Genomic DNA, 17,779 nt, shown 5'->3' with positions numbered 1-17,779 from the left:
CATTAAATCATTAATCTTGCTTGGCTATCACCCCTCTGTTTAGGACTTAGAATAGAGACACTGAAATGGCTGGTGCTGTTGGGAGAAAATTAAGAAGCAAGGGAAAAAAAAATGGATTATATTGTTTCTCAGCTTAGCTTTAACTTTGTTTTCACATAAAAATGTGACAGTTCTGACAGTTCTGATTGTCGAAATTCATCAAAATTCAATCAAAATCAAAATTAACTGCACAATAACTATAGATTATACATTGAGGATCATTTTACCAAAATCAAAATGACCACAATAGGTTATCATTAACGACACATATGACAAGGGTTAAAAAGGTACTTAATGTAAGTTTTACTAAATTAAGCCTAACAAAACAAGCCATAAAATATTTAAATTCTGAAATCCCATTCAACAGGTCTAATAGAATCCAATCAGTAACTTAGTAAGAAATTACATAAAATGACCTGTGTTGATTTATATGAATAAAATAAGTCACTTGATATCAAGCCTGTCCATGATCCCCACCTCTAGCCCTCCCCTTTCTTTGCACCATGTATTGTCCTCGCCTTGTTTGTCACAAGGTGAAAGCAACAAATAGCAGCAGTACATTCTGACCAATTTGGAGACTGCTTTTTTTAATGTGCAACCTTTCTCGAAAAATTCATCCCATATTTGGTGCATAAATAGCCTTTATTAATGGAGGTAGGGCTGCTGTGAGCTACGGAGCTCATCACTCCACTGAATTAAAGGTTGAGAGTCAAAGGTAAGCAAGACATTCATGTCTGTAATATGGAACAGAAATGTAACAGATGTCTTGACACTGGCTGCCTTAAGCTTTAACATGTTTTGATAGTATACATCACAAGTATATGATGTTCTCCGCAATGAAATAATCTTTTTTACTTTGCTATCCGGTTTGAATAGAAAGACCATCTCTCAGCCTGGTCTCTGTTGGACTCCAGAGTCACCCTAGGTAAAAGCCACTATTGATTTTTTCTTCATAACACAACACCCTCAACTTCAGTTGAATTTTTTTTTTTTTTTTTTTTTTTTTTTTTTTTGCTTTTTTGTGCAGAGCTTTTGTTATGTACCGTTTTATGTATATGATGAAGAGATCAAGATCATTTGCATACCCTAAAGTTGACCCATACAAATAACAACATAAAAATACATTCTACCTTGCCATGATCACACATGTGGTATCTTGATGACTAATGTAAAACATGAAAAGTGAGAAGTGAAGTGATAATTTGTGAGTACTGCTTATTCCATTATAATCCTGAATGCATTATGTCGCCATTGTTTTTGTTGTTGTTGTTGTTGTTGTTGTTGTTGCTGCTGTTGTTGTTGGAGATGATACTATCACCAGTAATGGCTCAAAATTCATAAATCTTTAACAGTTGAACCACTTAAAAATGGGTGATGCTGCCATGAAAGAGTTTGGGGCTGCTGCTCCTTATCTGAGAAAGTCAGATAAAGAGCGCCTAGAAGCCCAAACCCGTCCCTTCGACATGAAGAAGGAGTGCTTTGTTCCGGACCCAGAGATGGAGTATGTCAAAGCTTCCATTACCAGTCGTGATGGTGACAAAGTCACAGCTGAAACTGAGTTTGGAAAGGTAGGTAAAGTTTAGGTTCTGCAAGAGAATGCTGATGTACGTATTTACAAGCAAATTTGAGCATTTTTGAAAATTGTGCAATTTGTATAAAATGTATTATCTTGTTTCATAGACTGTCACAGTGAAGGACTGTGATATCCACCCTCAAAACCCGCCAAAGTTTGATAAAATTGAAGACATGGCGATGTTCACCTTCCTCCATGAGCCTGCTGTGCTGTTTAACCTCAAAGAGCGTTATGCAGCATGGATGATTTATGTAAGACAAAAAAACCTTAACATAAAATCTTACCTTAACCACTGATAAAGCACTGGTTAAAAAGTAACATACTTAGGTTTAAGTAACACATGATATTATCCTCTTATTATATGGAACCCTTCTCTTACTATGGCAGACCTACTCTGGGCTGTTCTGTGTGACTGTCAACCCCTACAAGTGGCTGCCAGTCTACAACCAGGAAGTGGTTGTTGCTTACAGAGGAAAGAAGAGGAGTGAAGCTCCTCCTCACATCTTCTCCATCTCTGACAATGCCTACCAGTACATGTTGTCAGGTAAATAAACTACTTAGCCTTCATCTTGTTGAAATATTCATTTCTGACAAAATTCATTTTTTGTTGACAATTGACAACTCTCTTGTTGACAGACAGAGAAAACCAGTCAATCCTTATCACGTAAGTAACTCAGCTGACAAAAACTTCTTTGACAGTTATGGGTCATACATCTTGGACTAAAACGTAATATGTCTTCAGTGGAGAATCTGGTGCTGGAAAGACTGTCAACACCAAGCGTGTCATTCAGTACTTTGCAAGCATTGCTGCTGCCCCAGGTGGGAAGAAAGATCCATCTGTTGAGAAGAAGGTCTGTGTAATCTATGTATTTTGTAAAATGGCACAATCAAATGCCGATTTAAGTTGAATTGTTTTCTTTAATTCTTTGTTAATATCACAATCAGGGTACCCTGGAGGATCAAATCATTCAGGCTAACCCTGCTCTGGAGGCCTTTGGCAACGCCAAGACCATCAGAAATGACAATTCTTCCAGATTTGTGAGTGTCTGTTTGACTACAAATGGTGTTCTCTAAACTGAAGTAAATCAGCTGAACTAAAATGAGTGGCTCTTTTCCCTTTAGGGTAAATTCATCCGCATTCATTTTGATAACCGAGGAAAGCTGGCTTCTGCTGATATTGAAACTTGTAAGTCACGTAGTTTATGTGGCAATAAGAAGTTATCACCTGTCAACTTATCAGTGTACCACAATAACAACTTATTTCTCCAATAGATCTTTTGGAAAAGTCTCGTGTGACCTTCCAGCTCAAGGCTGAGAGGGACTACCACATTTTCTACCAGATCTTGTCCCAGGCAAAGCCTGAAATTTTGGGTATATATCTTACCTAACAGCTGTAAATCTCAAGAGCCATCAAAAGTGAGAAGTACTACTGTATATGAATACAGCAAGATATTTCATGACACATTTATTCCTTTTTAGAAATGTTGCTCATCACCAACAACCCCTATGACTACGCCTTCATCTCTCAAGGAGAGACAACAGTGGCCTCTATCAATGATTCTGAAGAGCTGATGGCCACTGATGTGAGCTGAATCTTCAAATCCAAGTCAAAAAGGATCCAATGAATCAACCTTGATAATGCCAGAAATACATGATTGATCACATATTATCTTTTCCAGGAAGCCTTTGATGTTCTGGGCTTCACTCAAGAGGAGAAGAACAGCATTTACAAGCTGACTGGTGCCATCATGCACTATGGCAACATGAAGTTTAAGCAGAAGCAGCGAGAGGAGCAGGCAGAAGCTGACGGCACTGAAGGTAATAAAGGGTTTTTGAAACAAACTATAGCTAACTGTAAATAAAGGAATCAGGATAAAGAATGATAAAGATGCTGAAAGGCAGTGGTGACCTTGATGAATTAAGACAACAGTTTTTCAACAGATGCTGACAAAGTAGCGTATCTGATGGGCCTGAACTCTGCTGACCTCATCAAAGGTCTCTGTCACCCCAGAGTCAAAGTAGGAAATGAGTGGGTCACCAAGGGACAGAATGTTGCTCAGGTGAAAGAATATGAATATTTTTTTTTCCAAGTTCAAAATTAAGTCACACATGTTTCACTAATTTTTTTTTATATGTATTCCCTGGTTAGGTGAACTATGCTATTGGTGCACTGTCTAAGTCAGTGTATGAGAAGATGTTCCTGTGGATGGTAATGAGAATCAACCAATCCCTGGACACCAAGCAGCCCCGGCAGTACTTCATTGGTGTACTGGACATTGCTGGATTTGAGATTTTTGATGTGAGTTTGGGAAGAATACATGAATGAATACATGTATGTAGTCCTTGTTTAAAGAAGAAATTATCGAGCTCAGTCACACTGTGGACCATTTCATTACAGTTCAATACCTTTGAGCAGCTGTGCATCAACTTCACCAATGAAAAACTGCAACAGTTTTTCAACCACCACATGTTTGTGCTGGAACAGGAAGAGTATAAGAAAGAGGGTATTGAATGGGAATTCATTGACTTTGGTATGGACTTGCAGGCCTGTATTGACCTGATTGAAAAGGTTAGTAATGAAGTACTAAATAATAACTACAAACTACTGTATTAGAACATTATTTTTTAAGTAGGTTACTTGCTCGTTACACTTTAAGAAAATGGCAACTGTCTTCATACTGTATTGATTTTCACAGCCCATGGGCATCATGTCCATCCTTGAAGAGGAGTGCATGTTTCCCAAAGCCTCTGATTCCACCTTTAAAGCTAAGCTCTATGACAACCATCTGGGAAAATCTGCCAACTTTCAGAAGCCCAGGATTGTCAAAGGGAAACCAGAGGCCCATTTTGCCCTGGTTCATTATGCTGGAACTGTCGACTATAATATCATCAACTGGCTGGTGAAGAACAAGGATCCTCTGAATGAGACTGTTGTTGCACTGTACCAGAAGTCTAATCTCAAGCTGTTGGCTTTCCTCTTTGCAAATTATGCTGGAGCTGATTCAGGTTTGTATTTAAAAAGTTACAAGCATCTTAGTTGAGAAAAAAAATTACCAGTGTTTCATGAGAAAGAGTTGTATATAGGTAGAATTGTATTTTTTAATATAAATGCAAAGCTTTACCTACATCCCCCTTTGTCGTCTATTTTGTTTAGTTCAAGAGTCTGGTGGAAAGGGCAAAGGTGGTAGCAAGAAGAAAGGTTCATCCTTTCAAACTGTATCAGCCTTACACAGGGTAAGATCAACATAACATTAAGTAACTGAGAGGTGCTCTCTGACCAAAGACTGTGTTCTCAATATTTAACCACAAAGCATCATGTTGTTTATATTCATTATGGTAATCTTAATAGTAATTAGCAATCAATTTTTCTGTGGTGAACTCACAGGAGAACCTGAACAAGCTGATGACCAACTTGAGGTCCACTCACCCTCACTTTGTACGCTGCATCATCCCCAATGAGACCAAGACTCCTGGGGCCATGGAGAATCCTCTGGTGATGCACCAGCTACGCTGTAACGGTGTGCTGGAAGGTATTAGGATCTGCAGAAAGGGCTTCCCCAACAGGATCCTCTATGGAGATTTCAAACAGAGGTATGTGTCAGATATACAGATGAGTGACAAGTTAGAGGAAAAAACAAGATCAAGTCTCTCAGAAGGTGGATAACCAAGAGTGGCCACAGCAGCTTCAAGGCTGTTTGTCATAGATCTTCCAGTTTTGAAGGGATGGACAGCATTTTACCATAATACATATACTATCTTTGGTGTCTTGAAGTGGTGAAGCACAGCTAACATGTTGCTCAAAAATCTCCAGTAGGCATTTGACTGAACTGAGATCCTGTGACTGCAAATGTCAAAGCAAATGCTTCATATAATTTTGATGCTCATCCAACCTTTTTTAATTTTTTTTTTCTTTTCATACATCACCTAGTGATACATATAGGTTTAGTGACACTTTATTAATTTCCCATATTTTGGTTGTTTGATATTTTAGATAAAGTTATTAATGATTTATTATTTATATATAGCGATAAAACTAAAATGATCCTTTATCTTCATTACAAAGATACCGCATTTTGAACCCAAGTGCTATTCCTGAGGGACAATTCATCGATAACAAAAAAGCTTCAGAGAAGCTTTTGGGCTCCCTGGATATAGACCATAACCAGTACAAACTGGGGCACACCAAAGTAAGTATTGGTTCAAATAAATTTTGACATGTATAGCATAAAACCTTTATATACATATATATATTTCTACCTCTGCAAGGTGAAACTGTTTTTTGGTTATGGTTCTGTTGACGGCAATTCTTTGTGTGCAAACAAATGTTGAATATTGTTTGTCTACTCCAGCTTCCACTCATAATATTACTTATGTGATAATACAAAAAAATGTGGTTATGATGAACTGGGTGTCAGGGATCCTCCTCAACATACATACACAGACCTCAATCTGTTTGCAAAATCAGGTATTCTTCAAAGCTGGACTTCTTGGCCTGCTGGAGGAGATGCGAGATGACCGTTTAGCTCTAATTATCACCAGGATCCAGGCACGATCACGAGGTGTTCTGGCAAGAATCGAATTTCAGAAGATTGTGGAACGCAGGTACAAGCATTAATTAAATACTATGCAGAAAATACAAACTCATTATACTGAATTCATTATACTGAACTGTGAAAATAATTACATGTGCTGCTCTGCTCAGTGTCTTGAATGAATGAATCAATCAATCAATCAATAAATCAATATCCACAGGGATGCACTACTTGTAATCCAGTGGAACATCCGTGCCTTCATGGGGGTCAAGAATTGGCCCTGGATGAAGCTGTACTTCAAGATCAAACCTCTGTTGAGATCTGCGGAGGCAGAAAAGGAAATGGCCAACATGAAGGAAGAATTCCTGAAGCTGAAAGAGGCTTACGCAAAATCTGAAGCTCGTAGAAAGGAACTAGAGGAGAAAATGGTCACTCTTCTCCAAGAGAAGAATGACCTGCAGCTCCAAGTCCAGGCTGTATGTTTCAAAGCAGTCAGCACTATAAATAATATTAAAATCAAACATTGTCTACCACTGTATAATACTGTGCCTTTTCAATAACTACAGGAACAAGATAATCTTTGTGATGCTGAAGAGAGATGTGAAGGGCTGATCAAGAGCAAGATTCAGTTGGAGGCAAAAATCAAAGAGCTGACAGAAAGACTGGAGGATGAGGAGGAGATGAATGCTGAACTAACAGCTAAAAAGAGAAAGCTGGAGGATGAGTGTTCCGAGCTGAAGAAAGACATCGACGACTTAGAGTTAACTCTGGCTAAAGTGGAGAAAGAGAAGCATGCCACTGAGAACAAGGTATGACATCTAACTGAAGTATCTGGATGAACAAAGACCAGCAACTTAATGATACATCCAGTAATTCATATTTTCATGGTTCACAGGTGAAGAACCTGACTGAGGAGATGGCTGGTTTGGATGAAATCATCGCCAAGTTGACGAAGGAAAAGAAAGCCTTACAGGAAGCTCATCAGCAAACACTGGATGATCTTCAGAGTGAAGAAGACAAAGTCAACACTCTGACTAAAGCCAAGGCTAAGCTGGAGCAGCAAGTGGATGATGTAAGAATTTACAATATCACTTGGATTTGTATGTAGAAAATAAAAAGTGAGAAAGAAAAATTTCTAACATTATGGTCCACAGCTTGAAGGATCCCTTGAGCAAGAGAAGAAAGTGCGTATGGACCTTGAGAGAGCAAAGCGGAAGCTTGAGGGAGACCTGAAGTTGTCCCAAGAGAGCATCATGGACCTGGAAAATGACAAGCAGCAACTCGAAGAGAGGCTGAAAAAGTAAGATTAAATTTGCACTTGTAAAAGCATTGATTTATTTTAAACTTTGTATCAGTTGGTACAATTTTACATCTCTTTTATCCACAGGAAAGACTTTGAAATCAGTCAACTGAGCGGCAAAATAGAAGATGAACAAGCGATGAGTGCCCAGCTCCAGAAAAAACTGAAGGAGTTGCAGGTAATATTAATATGAAGAAATTACATATGCTTGTGCAGGGAGGTGACATTTGCGAAGACTACAATTGACAGCCATTAAATTTGAAAGTTAACTATTTTGGTCTAGGCCCGCATTGAGGAGCTGGAGGAAGAGCTTGAAGCAGAGCGAGCTGCTCGAGCCAAGGTGGAGAAGCAGAGAGCAGACTTGGCCAGAGAGCTGGAGGAGATCAGTGAGAGGCTGGAGGAGGCTGGTGGAGCAACAGCTGCCCAGATTGAGATGAACAAGAAGAGGGAGGCTGAATTCCATAAACTTCGCAGGGACCTCGAAGAGGCCACTCTGCAGCATGAGGCCACTGCTGCCACACTCAGGAAGAAACAAGCTGACAGTGTTGCTGACCTGGGAGAGCAGATTGACAACCTACAGAGAGTCAAGCAGAAACTGGAGAAGGAGAAGAGTGAGCTCAGACTGGAGCTGGATGATGTGGTCTCCAACATGGAACAAATTGTGAAGGCAAAGGTAAAATACTTTTATGTATTATTTATTTTCTTCTCATTAGCAGAAAATATTGTGAGACATATATTTATTCACATAGTTGTGTGTCATTAGTAATCTTTTTTGATTTCAGAATAATTCAGAAAAAATGTGCAGGTCTCTGGAAGACCAGATGAATGAATATAAAACCAAGTCAGAAGAGGGACAACGCACCATCAATGACTTTGCAATGCAGAAAGCAAAGCTTCAAACTGAGAATGGTATGCAGTTGAACACTGTGTTTGCTGTGGGACATAATAAAGCACTGATGTCATTCTTTTGTCAAAATTAGGTGAACTTTCAAGGCAACTTGAGGAAAAGGACTCCCTGGTGTCTCAACTCACCAGAGGAAAACAGTCCTACACTCAACAAATTGAAGACCTAAAAAGACAACTGGAGGAGGAAGTTAAGGTAGTAAACAGACGCACTGAGACTCATTCAGCACAGATTAAATGTTGATACATGAGGTGCATTGAGATGTGTTTTCATTTCAGGCCAAGAATGCATTAGCCCATGCAGTGCAGTCTGCTCGTCATGACTGTGACCTGCTCAGAGAGCAGTATGAGGAGGAGCAGGAGGCCAAGGCTGAACTGCAGCGTGGCATGTCCAAGGCCAACTCTGAGGTGGCTCAGTGGAGAACTAAGTACGAAACTGATGCCATCCAGAGAACCGAGGAACTGGAGGAGGCCAAGTGAGTAAAATATACTTTCAATCAAACAAATTCTGCACAGTCTAAAAGCAATGAACCCCCAATAAACTCAATGTGATGTATAATTAGAAAACAATGAAATTATACTGGATTATATTGTAATCCAGAAAGAAGCTGGCTCAGCGTCTGCAGGATGCTGAGGAGGCTGTTGAAGCAGTGAATGCTAAATGTTCCTCGCTGGAGAAGACCAAACACAGACTGCAGAATGAGATTGAAGATCTCATGGTGGACGTGGAGAGGTCTAATGCTGCTGCTGCTGCTCTGGACAAGAAGCAAAGGAACTTTGACAAGGTTGAGCTTATAATACTTTTAAATACTTAAGCTTTTTAGATGAAGAACTGAAATGCAATGACTGTAATCGGGCATATTTCAGATTCTTTATCGAAAATGTGAACTGTTTCTCAGATTTTGGCAGAATGGAAACAGAAGTATGAAGAGTCCCAAACAGAACTTGAGAGCTCCCAGAAGGAAGCCAGATCTCTGAGCACTGAGCTCTTCAAACTGAAGAATTCCTATGAAGAATCTCTGGAACATCTGGAGACCATGAAGAGAGAGAATAAGAATCTGCAGGGTAAGAATAACACCAGTCTACACCATGGCAGTATCTGTTCTATGACTAAGCAAGTGACCATTTTACACCTTGTTTCTCAGAGGAAATATCTGACCTCACTGAGCAAATTGGTGAGGGTGGAAAGAGTATCCATGAACTTGAGAAGATTCGAAAACAGTTGGAGCAAGAGAAGTCTGAGATACAAACAGCCCTGGAGGAAGCAGAGGTTTGTTGAATGTTTTGATGCTGAATGACATTGAACATTTTTTGGTAACTGGTAATAGTTCGTCATGTATTTGATTTTCAATCTTTATTTTATGATAGGCCTCACTGGAGCATGAGGAAGGGAAGATTCTCAGAGTCCAGCTTGAGTTCAACCAGATTAAAGCTGATATTGAGCGCAAGCTGGCTGAGAAAGATGAAGAGATGGAGCAAGCAAAAAGAAACCAACAGCGAACTGTAGATACCCTTCAGAGCTCTCTTGAGGCTGAGACTCGCAGCAGGAATGAGGCCCTCCGTTTGAAGAAGAAGATGGAGGGAGACCTTAATGAGATGGAGATCCAACTAAGCCAGGCCAACAGGCAGGCAGCTGAGGCCCAGAAACAACTTAAGGCTGTTCATGCTCATTTTAAAGTATGCATTTTCTTTCAAAAGAACATTGCACACATTATGTTATTATTAAATTTGACTTGATTTGCATTAAATGTAACACTCTTCCAGGATGCCCAGCTCCAGCTTGATGACTCTATGCGAGCCAATGATGATTTGAAAGAAAACATTGCCATTGTTGAGAGGCGCAACAACCTGCTTCAGGCTGAAGTGGAGGAGCTCAGGTCTGCTTTAGACCAAACTGAGAGAAGTCGCAAACTTGCTGAGCAAGAGTTGTTGGATGTTAGTGAGAGGGTGCAGTTACTGCACTCACAGGTAAGATATAGTACATATTATTACATTCTAACAAGTTTGTTTTACATTCACTGTTCTCACATTACAAATTCTGCTCTATTTATGTAAAACTAGAACACCAGCCTAATAAATCAGAAGAAGAAGCTGGAAGCTGATGCATCCCAGCTTCAAATTGAAGTGGAGGAAGCAGTGCAGGAGTGCAGAAATGCAGAGGAAAAGGCCAAGAAGGCCATTACTGATGCTGCCATGATGGCAGAGGAGCTGAAGAAAGAACAGGACACCAGCGCTCACCTGGAGCGTATGAAGAAGAACATGGAGCAAACCATCAAAGACCTTCAGCACCGTCTGGATGAAGCTGAACAGATCGCCATGAAGGGAGGCAAGAAGCAGGTGCAGAAGCTCGAGGCCAGGGTGAGTATAAACCAGTAACTGTAAAATAACAATGCATAACAAGTTTCCCAAAAGTTTCACATTTCAGTCGCCCCCTGCTAGTGGACTGCAGTATGGAATCATAAATGTTGCCTCTTGATGTTAGGAGATGGTACATTGGCCAAACTAAAAAATAGTACAAACATATTTACCCAAAGATGGTTTCATGGATGGAATCATTTTATGCAGTTCTTATGATGCTGACATATTTTTCAAGTGTTATTTTTCTGCTGAGTTTCATTTTAATTAGTTATTCTGATGGTGTAAAATGGGTTGAATCTTGTCAATGATATAAATACGGTATGTAAAATAAATAGCTGGTCGATAATAAGTACAGACGTATCTGCTGACTTTTGTTGTGCCTGTATCCTTCATCCTGCAGGTCAAGGAACTTGAAAATGAGGTGGAAAGTGAACAAAGAAAGTCCAGTGATGCTGTAAAAGGAGTAAGAAAGTATGAAAGACGTATCAAGGAGCTTACTTATCAGGTAACAATTCTAACCAGATCAGCCAGCTTTACAATAAATGTGACGCTCTTTAAGGATGCTCAGCTCAAGCTTGATGAAATCAAGCTAAAAGATTTAGCCAGATTACCTTTGACAAGAGTCGAAGGTCAGTGAATTACATTTAGAAGCAAAATATATATGCATTTTTATTTTGTTTTTGCATGATTTAGACAGAAGAAGACCGTAAAAACTTGGCCCGCCTTCAAGATTTAGTGGACAAACTGCAGCTTAAGGTCAAATCGTATAAGAAGGCTGCTGAGGAGGCTGTAAGTACTATGAAATTTAAATGCCAAATTGGCAGAGAATTATCTGAGCACTTACAACATGTAATGCGTTTGGTGTCTGTTCAACAGGAAGAACAGGCCAACAGCAATCTTACAAAGTTCCGTAAGCTTCAACATGAGCTTGATGAGGCTGAAGAGAGAGCTGACATCGCTGAGTCTCAGGTCAACAAGCTACGTGCCAAGAGCCGTGATGTGGGGTCAAAGGTCAGTATACACACACTTCCAAAAATGGGAAATCAGCTGATACTTTGTTCCTTCCACACAAAGAAGAAAATGCTACCTTGCAGTGACAATCATTTTGTTCATATACTTGTACAAAGAGGTGCAAGACTTGACAGACACTGATTTGGCTGTGATGTTCTAGCATTGCATTGGCTATTACTACTACATTTAGAATACTCCTCTGAGGGAGCCTCAAGGGAGCATTATATGGGAATACTGCTTCAATTTGTTATGACACAAGGGTTGAAATAATGCAATACAATATAACCCCCTAAAAAAAGGTAGGTATGCAATTTTTTCTTTCCTACATATTGTAATAATGTTATCTGTGTAGGCTCGGGTTGAAAATCTGACTGGAGATCACTTTTGATATGATCACATGTGGATATATTGAAGTATCACGAATACTTCTGACAACTTTATAACACATTATTTACTGTGTCTTGTATTTTCTCTTTCTTTTCTCCAGAAAGGACTTGATGAAGAGTGATGTCCCCTCAAAATAATCTGATTCTGAGGCACCTGTTGCCCGTGTAATGGTGTCTCCCTAAACAAGTTTTTTTGTTCAGTAGAATAAATCTATGAGCATCTGAAACCTGTCTGTTGACTTTTCCTTGACAAAGGCTCTGGGATTTCATAAAAACCAAGAGAAAAACTAAGTCTGACTTACTTCTTCAGTGAAACAAAGAATAAATGAATGAAAAGCACACAAAGAAAAAAAAGTATAAAAATTGGTCTTTTAAAGAAGCATATTTCCTTCAGCAGCGTGAAACATTTTTGCAATATGCAAAATGTGAATATGCCATATTCCTATAGGCTGACTCAATATTATGTATAAAACATAGAAAAAAGTCACCTGCTGTGATTTTACGGGACACCAGAAACCAAACCAAACACCAAAACAAAAATTGTGAAATCTGTAAAGATTTTATTGAAATATGAAATTGACCTGTGCCTTCAGGAAAATTCAGTTCAATTAAACTAATAAAGTGGAGGAAAAATCATCCTGATCCTGAAAACATGCACTCGTCTACCTGAAGACAGTGCAATGTCATGTTCGCTTAGGCTGCTTTCATTACATGAGTCTTTCAGAGATCCTTTCTACATAAGCTTTCATAAAGCTTTGGGACTGCTGACCATAAACCACTGTATTTTTTATCTACTACACCTGTTATCATTAATCAAGTGAATATGCAGGATTTTTCCAATTTTATTCATGTGTTGCAAAGGTCACTTAGTATCATGTTCAGCTGAATGCGCACATACATTCTATTTCAGTGTGGTTAAGAATATACATGCACACAGCTGGTAAGTAATTAGTAAAATAATTAAGGCTTTAGTATTATTTGCAAATCAAGTATTATGACATATTTTTTCTTGCAACATGGCAATTCAAAACAAACACAAAGCACAAGATTAATTGTGGTGAACTTCATACATTTCGGTGGCAATTCAATTACATGCATTTCTGGAAACCTTGAAATGCATTCCATTAAATGCAGTCCAAGGTTTCTGGATTTGCATCGGACTGTAAGACATCACAAGAGAAATAAGAAGTGTCACAAAAAGACCGTGTGATAAGGAGAGCAGACTGCTTCAATCCCTCACTGAAAAAGATGACTAAAGGCAGACTAGTACAGCAGAGTCTTCGTGCTAGAACAACTTTGAAAACAATTCAGCAATAAGTATTAAGCACATGTCCACAAGCTAACAAAATGGTTAAGTATTTTGATAGAATATACTTGTACCCAGTTAACTACATAATACCTGTTCATAAAAGCTTTTCTGAGTGAATTCTTCACTGCTGTGAATTTTGAGTTTGCATCAGACATCAACATCTGGCATTATTCAATTAGGATCTCAGTAGGTAGCATGAGCAATATGGATTCCTACGGAACAGTAGTGCAAACTGTTTGCGTATGAGAAGAATAATTATGAGAAGTTTGTACAGAAACACCACAGCGATAGAACTGAATAATTACAAAGGATATATAACACAAATAAGAATCTAATCAATTATCTCTTTCAAACTGTGAGGATAACACTGTTGGAATTGCTGGTGTCATATGAAATGTTTTATTGTTGCATTACAGTTATGCAAGGAAGCAATGGAAAATTATCTATCCATTTGAAAATTCTTTTCATTATCAATTTTGGACACAGGTATTTGTACAACATCAAGTGATGACCCAACTATTGCTGTTTACATAAATGTAACTTTCAATAAGACTACAGAACAAAATGTATAAAGATCTGAACCAGTAAAGTTGAAAGTACTAACCTTCATATCAGCAGAGGAGGTCAGTCTTTCTCTGGCAACAAGCACCTTCTTTTCAAAGCCAAATGAGGGAGGGCCACCAGGAGCACAGAAAAGAGGCAGACTTGGCAAAGACGTCTGACTGACAGCAGAAAAGGTGTACTGGGTGTATTCAGGGGCAAGGTCCTCCAAGACCGAGCTACGATTCAAGAAACAATTAATTAACCAAAACAGAATGTTGATAAAGCAGATATATTATGGCTTAATTAAGCCTTTGTTTGCACAATTAGCTTAAAAATTAGATTTTCCAATAGATGTCAAAGTGAAGTTGTGCATCCAAAATAATAGGTAATCTAAATTTTAAACGAGGTGCAGTACCTTTCCATTATTTCACCATGTCCTGGTCATAGCCTCATCAGAAGACAAGTAGTACTCAGGAGGAGAGTCCACACTGAGGTCCACAGTCTGAATGGAGAGAAGCTGGGAGAAGACAATGCAAGGGAACATTCAACTCCTCGTCTCCACCAGAAATCAACACCCCCTAAGAAGTGACCTTTGCCAACAACAAAAAACAAATACTGATAATAGCTTTGCTGGCTCTAGTTTCAAACTTAAGTGAGGCAAGGTGCCTCACACCATCCCTTGTGTGTTCATGTGATTGTAAAAGTCAGAGACACAAGGACTGTAGACAGCTGGGAATGAGACCTTTAATGGATGGCTGAGTGCTCTGCTAGAGCCTGGAATAGACTGAAGGATAAGTAAAGGAGATGTAAATCTAGTATGGAGCCAACCAGGTAGAAGACATGCTAAGATGTGATTTGATAGAAAGGAAGACTGCTGAGGTTCCAGTTGAAATACTGGCTAGCATACTTTGTAAGATTGCATTTGCCACACACTTTTACTATAGCTGGGTCCAAATTGTGTGACAGGCAAAGAAAATTATATGTTTCAGAAAGCTTGTCGTCATTCATGGTAGTTTAAGGTTGATTTACATGATGCACCAGTTTTTTTTTAAAAAAGTAAAATTTGTTTTAAAATCTGAATACAGATCCATTTATCATATTTTTGTATATAAATGATGTATTATCTAAAATTACAGTACATATGGTACATACAGTACTTAATTGGTTTCTCGTTGGCTTATCACCTGTTGCTGCTGGTCAAAGAAAAAATAAAAACCTGTCCTGACTGTCGTCACAAGCTGTCCCCAAGCTGTCCTCTGAACCACCAAGCCCCCAAAGGCAGCCAGCAGGAATTTCACAAGTTATCTTTGTGCTCAAGGATAAAGAGAAGAAAACAATGCCATGTCAACAGAAGCAGGCCAAGGGCACTCGTATCAGGCAAATTTTGGATAGGGGCCAAGTATAGGCTATAACAATCATATGTTGTGTGTGTAGGTTTTTGTAGGCGGTGAAAAACAAAAGCAATAAAATTATGTATTTTATGAGAATGTTTAAACACTCTAAAACTATGAAAATTAATTCATTGTGAAAAAAAATTGCTCTTATCATAATTAAAAACATCATCTGCAGCTTGTCAACCTTATCTGGACAGCTATTTAATGTTGCTAATTCCTTAATTTACAGCAAAAAATATTGTCTCTTACAATGATGACCTCATTAAAACAAAATCCTTGAATTACTTAACTCCTGACAAACAAAAATGCACATTTTAGTGACTCTGATTCACAAGAAAACCTTCATGCAATGATGAAATCACTCTTTTTCACACACACGCACACACTTCTGGGGACATTACACAGACTGACATCAATTTCCTGGAGACTTAACCCCCATCTAACCATAACAATAGAGTGCCTAGTCCTAACCCTTCAAAGAGTTAAAGCAAGGCGTCTGGACTTGTGAAGATTGACTTGAAGACGTTTCACTGCTAATCCAAGCAGCATCATCAGTTCTGAAAACTGTTTGGTGGGGAACAAATATATATACCTCTATACCTGAGGTATATGTATTTGCCTTGCTTTAACTCTTTGAGTGAATATGACCTGGATGACTGAGAATCTCCACAGACATAATTCTAACCCTTACCTTAACCAAATCCTAACCTCAACCTAACCTTAAAGCAAGACTTCACCCTAATATTTAATTTTACATTGTGGGGATGTGCATTTTGTCCCCATAAGTAAGGCAGGTCCTCACAATGTGACTGTGTAAATGATTTTTGTCCCCACAACTACAGGAATATGAGTACACACACACACACACACACACACACACACACACAAATTGTGTATCTGTAACATTTCCTGTTCTGGACTTTGTGGTGTCCTGTTATTTTTTCATCCTAATGGTCACTAATAAGCCATCACAGTGATAGCATTGAAACAAAATGCTAAACTGTTAAACTGTTGGCAATATAGTTATAGATTGCTGTATCTATTACTGTATGTATCCATACAAGGACACCACCAACCCAAGACAAAAACACACATGCATAGGTGGCTGAGTGAGTGAAGGCCAACTCAACGTAAGAAAAGAATCATATTAAAACATGGGCAAATAAATGTACAGGTGCGACAACACCTTTGCAATAAAGAGATAAAAGCTAATAACTTATACAATTCCGTTTTCAATTGAATTTATTTTACTCATATAGCACCAATTCACAACCAAAGTTATTTCATGACATGTTCAATCAGAGCAGGTCTAGATCATTCTCTTAAATCTCTCTTAAATTTTGTAATACAAAGAACCCAATATCCCCCTATGAGCAAGCGCTTGGCGACAGTGGCGAGGAAAAAACTGCCTTTTAGAAGGCAGAAACCTCGGGGGAGGCCCTGGCTCAAGATGGGCAGCCAGATTATACAAATTAAATGTGCTGAAATTCCTGTTTTTTGCCACTGCTCAGAACTTGTAAGTCAAGTTTCACCCCAGCTTTTTCAAAGGTATTTGGGAAATTCTTTTATTGTTTATGCACTATTTTCTAATTATATATAATATAAATCATTGAGTGCAATGCTGGATATACCCTATAAAAGACCAATAGGAGAGAGTATGTGTACTCTATCCCTTGTTACATAGGTTAGGTTAGTGCATGAGCTGAAAGTATTGGAGGGTCTTGCCAGTGGCATCTGTACTGGCATCCTAAGAGAGCACACTGTCTTTCAAAGTTCCTAGAGATTAATGGTCCTTAACTATCTCAATTGTTTCTACCAATCTTTACTGTGTATGAAACACAGACGCTTTTGACACCCAAATCAAAGAAAAAATTCCAAACTGTTTATTACCCCGACGGAGAAAGTTTTTGTTCATTTCAAAGCCACGGAAGAGTGTCCCAAAAACGAGCTCAAGTAAATTTAATGGAATATGAACATGAGTTGTACTGCATTGTCTCTGAAAGTGTCTGCTGTTGGTAAAGAAAGGAAACAATGGCAAGTGAGTAGGGTTACACTAAGGGCATATATCTGTGAACAGTGGTGAGTGATAATAAAGGGATCTCACAGCTGTGACCTTGGTCTTGTCTTGCATCTCTGTAGACAACAGCTGCGGCTCTTTATTCTCCCTCTTGAAATGTTATTTCACACCCTATCACTTGACAAGACTATTGTTGAACTTTAGATCACAAGATATGTGCAAACTCTGCTTGCCTACGAGCCTACTTTATTTAGTTTGAGTATAGGGGCTGCTAAAACATGTCCTCCACTGATAATACATCATTACAAAGCACAGTGGATCTATCTTCTAAGCAACAAATAGTATTTGGATTAATGCATTTCCTCGTGAAATTTTCAGTCCCAAAAGATGAAAGAATACAAGACCTAACATGCA

General features: G+C 38.8%; 1 protein-coding gene and 1 long non-coding RNA gene across 5 annotated transcripts in view; one reads left to right on the top strand and one right to left on the bottom strand.

Annotated features, from left to right (window-relative positions):
• The window catches only part of LOC124069064, a 28,198-nt gene that overhangs the window by 4,113 nt on the left and 6,306 nt on the right, over positions 1 to 17,779 (bottom strand). For 2 of the 3 annotated variants that reach the window (XR_006845011.1, XR_006845012.1), the window contains exons 2-4: positions 14,370 to 14,471; positions 14,016 to 14,190; positions 5,040 to 5,182 (exon numbers count right to left, since the gene is read on the bottom strand). This is a non-coding gene — a long non-coding RNA (uncharacterized LOC124069064). Of the gene's footprint in view, positions 1 to 5,039; positions 5,183 to 14,015; positions 14,191 to 14,369; positions 14,472 to 15,138; positions 16,028 to 17,779 lie in introns of those variants that run through there. The other variant, XR_006845013.1, reaches the window with a different exon arrangement.
• Positions 1,392 to 17,779, top strand: part of LOC124069032 (myosin-7-like) — a 29,608-nt gene continuing 13,220 nt past the window's right edge. Inside the window, exons 1-37 of one of the 2 annotated variants that reach the window (XM_046407727.1) lie at positions 1,392 to 1,607; positions 1,720 to 1,863; positions 2,000 to 2,156; positions 2,249 to 2,276; positions 2,355 to 2,463; positions 2,558 to 2,650; positions 2,735 to 2,798; positions 2,885 to 2,983; positions 3,092 to 3,195; positions 3,292 to 3,430; positions 3,554 to 3,672; positions 3,762 to 3,911; positions 4,011 to 4,181; positions 4,309 to 4,618; positions 4,767 to 4,846; positions 4,998 to 5,203; positions 5,676 to 5,799; positions 6,078 to 6,214; positions 6,365 to 6,620; positions 6,711 to 6,953; positions 7,040 to 7,216; positions 7,299 to 7,444; positions 7,532 to 7,622; positions 7,728 to 8,117; positions 8,227 to 8,353; positions 8,425 to 8,543; positions 8,627 to 8,823; positions 8,949 to 9,132; positions 9,247 to 9,412; positions 9,493 to 9,617; positions 9,716 to 10,024; positions 10,112 to 10,315; positions 10,409 to 10,705; positions 11,106 to 11,210; positions 11,399 to 11,494; positions 11,582 to 11,716; positions 12,204 to 12,329. In XM_046407727.1, coding sequence (XP_046263683.1) covers positions 1,407 to 1,607; positions 1,720 to 1,863; positions 2,000 to 2,156; positions 2,249 to 2,276; positions 2,355 to 2,463; positions 2,558 to 2,650; positions 2,735 to 2,798; positions 2,885 to 2,983; positions 3,092 to 3,195; positions 3,292 to 3,430; positions 3,554 to 3,672; positions 3,762 to 3,911; positions 4,011 to 4,181; positions 4,309 to 4,618; positions 4,767 to 4,846; positions 4,998 to 5,203; positions 5,676 to 5,799; positions 6,078 to 6,214; positions 6,365 to 6,620; positions 6,711 to 6,953; positions 7,040 to 7,216; positions 7,299 to 7,444; positions 7,532 to 7,622; positions 7,728 to 8,117; positions 8,227 to 8,353; positions 8,425 to 8,543; positions 8,627 to 8,823; positions 8,949 to 9,132; positions 9,247 to 9,412; positions 9,493 to 9,617; positions 9,716 to 10,024; positions 10,112 to 10,315; positions 10,409 to 10,705; positions 11,106 to 11,210; positions 11,399 to 11,494; positions 11,582 to 11,716; positions 12,204 to 12,224 — 5,823 coding nt within the window. In that variant the 5' untranslated portion in view covers positions 1,392 to 1,406 and the 3' untranslated portion in view covers positions 12,225 to 12,329. Of the gene's footprint in view, positions 1,608 to 1,719; positions 1,864 to 1,999; positions 2,157 to 2,248; positions 2,277 to 2,354; positions 2,464 to 2,557; positions 2,651 to 2,734; positions 2,799 to 2,884; positions 2,984 to 3,091; positions 3,196 to 3,291; positions 3,431 to 3,553; positions 3,673 to 3,761; positions 3,912 to 4,010; positions 4,182 to 4,308; positions 4,619 to 4,766; positions 4,847 to 4,997; positions 5,204 to 5,675; positions 5,800 to 6,077; positions 6,215 to 6,364; positions 6,621 to 6,710; positions 6,954 to 7,039; positions 7,217 to 7,298; positions 7,445 to 7,531; positions 7,623 to 7,727; positions 8,118 to 8,226; positions 8,354 to 8,424; positions 8,544 to 8,626; positions 8,824 to 8,948; positions 9,133 to 9,246; positions 9,413 to 9,492; positions 9,618 to 9,715; positions 10,025 to 10,111; positions 10,316 to 10,408; positions 10,706 to 11,105; positions 11,211 to 11,398; positions 11,495 to 11,581; positions 11,717 to 12,203; positions 12,330 to 17,779 lie in introns of those variants that run through there. The other variant, XM_046407726.1, reaches the window with a different exon arrangement.

This window comes from Scatophagus argus, chromosome 13 (genome assembly GCF_020382885.2).
Source record: "Scatophagus argus isolate fScaArg1 chromosome 13, fScaArg1.pri, whole genome shotgun sequence".
NCBI classification, from domain to species: domain Eukaryota; kingdom Metazoa; phylum Chordata; class Actinopteri; family Scatophagidae; genus Scatophagus; species Scatophagus argus.
This window is presented reverse-complemented; position numbering and strand designations above follow the sequence as displayed.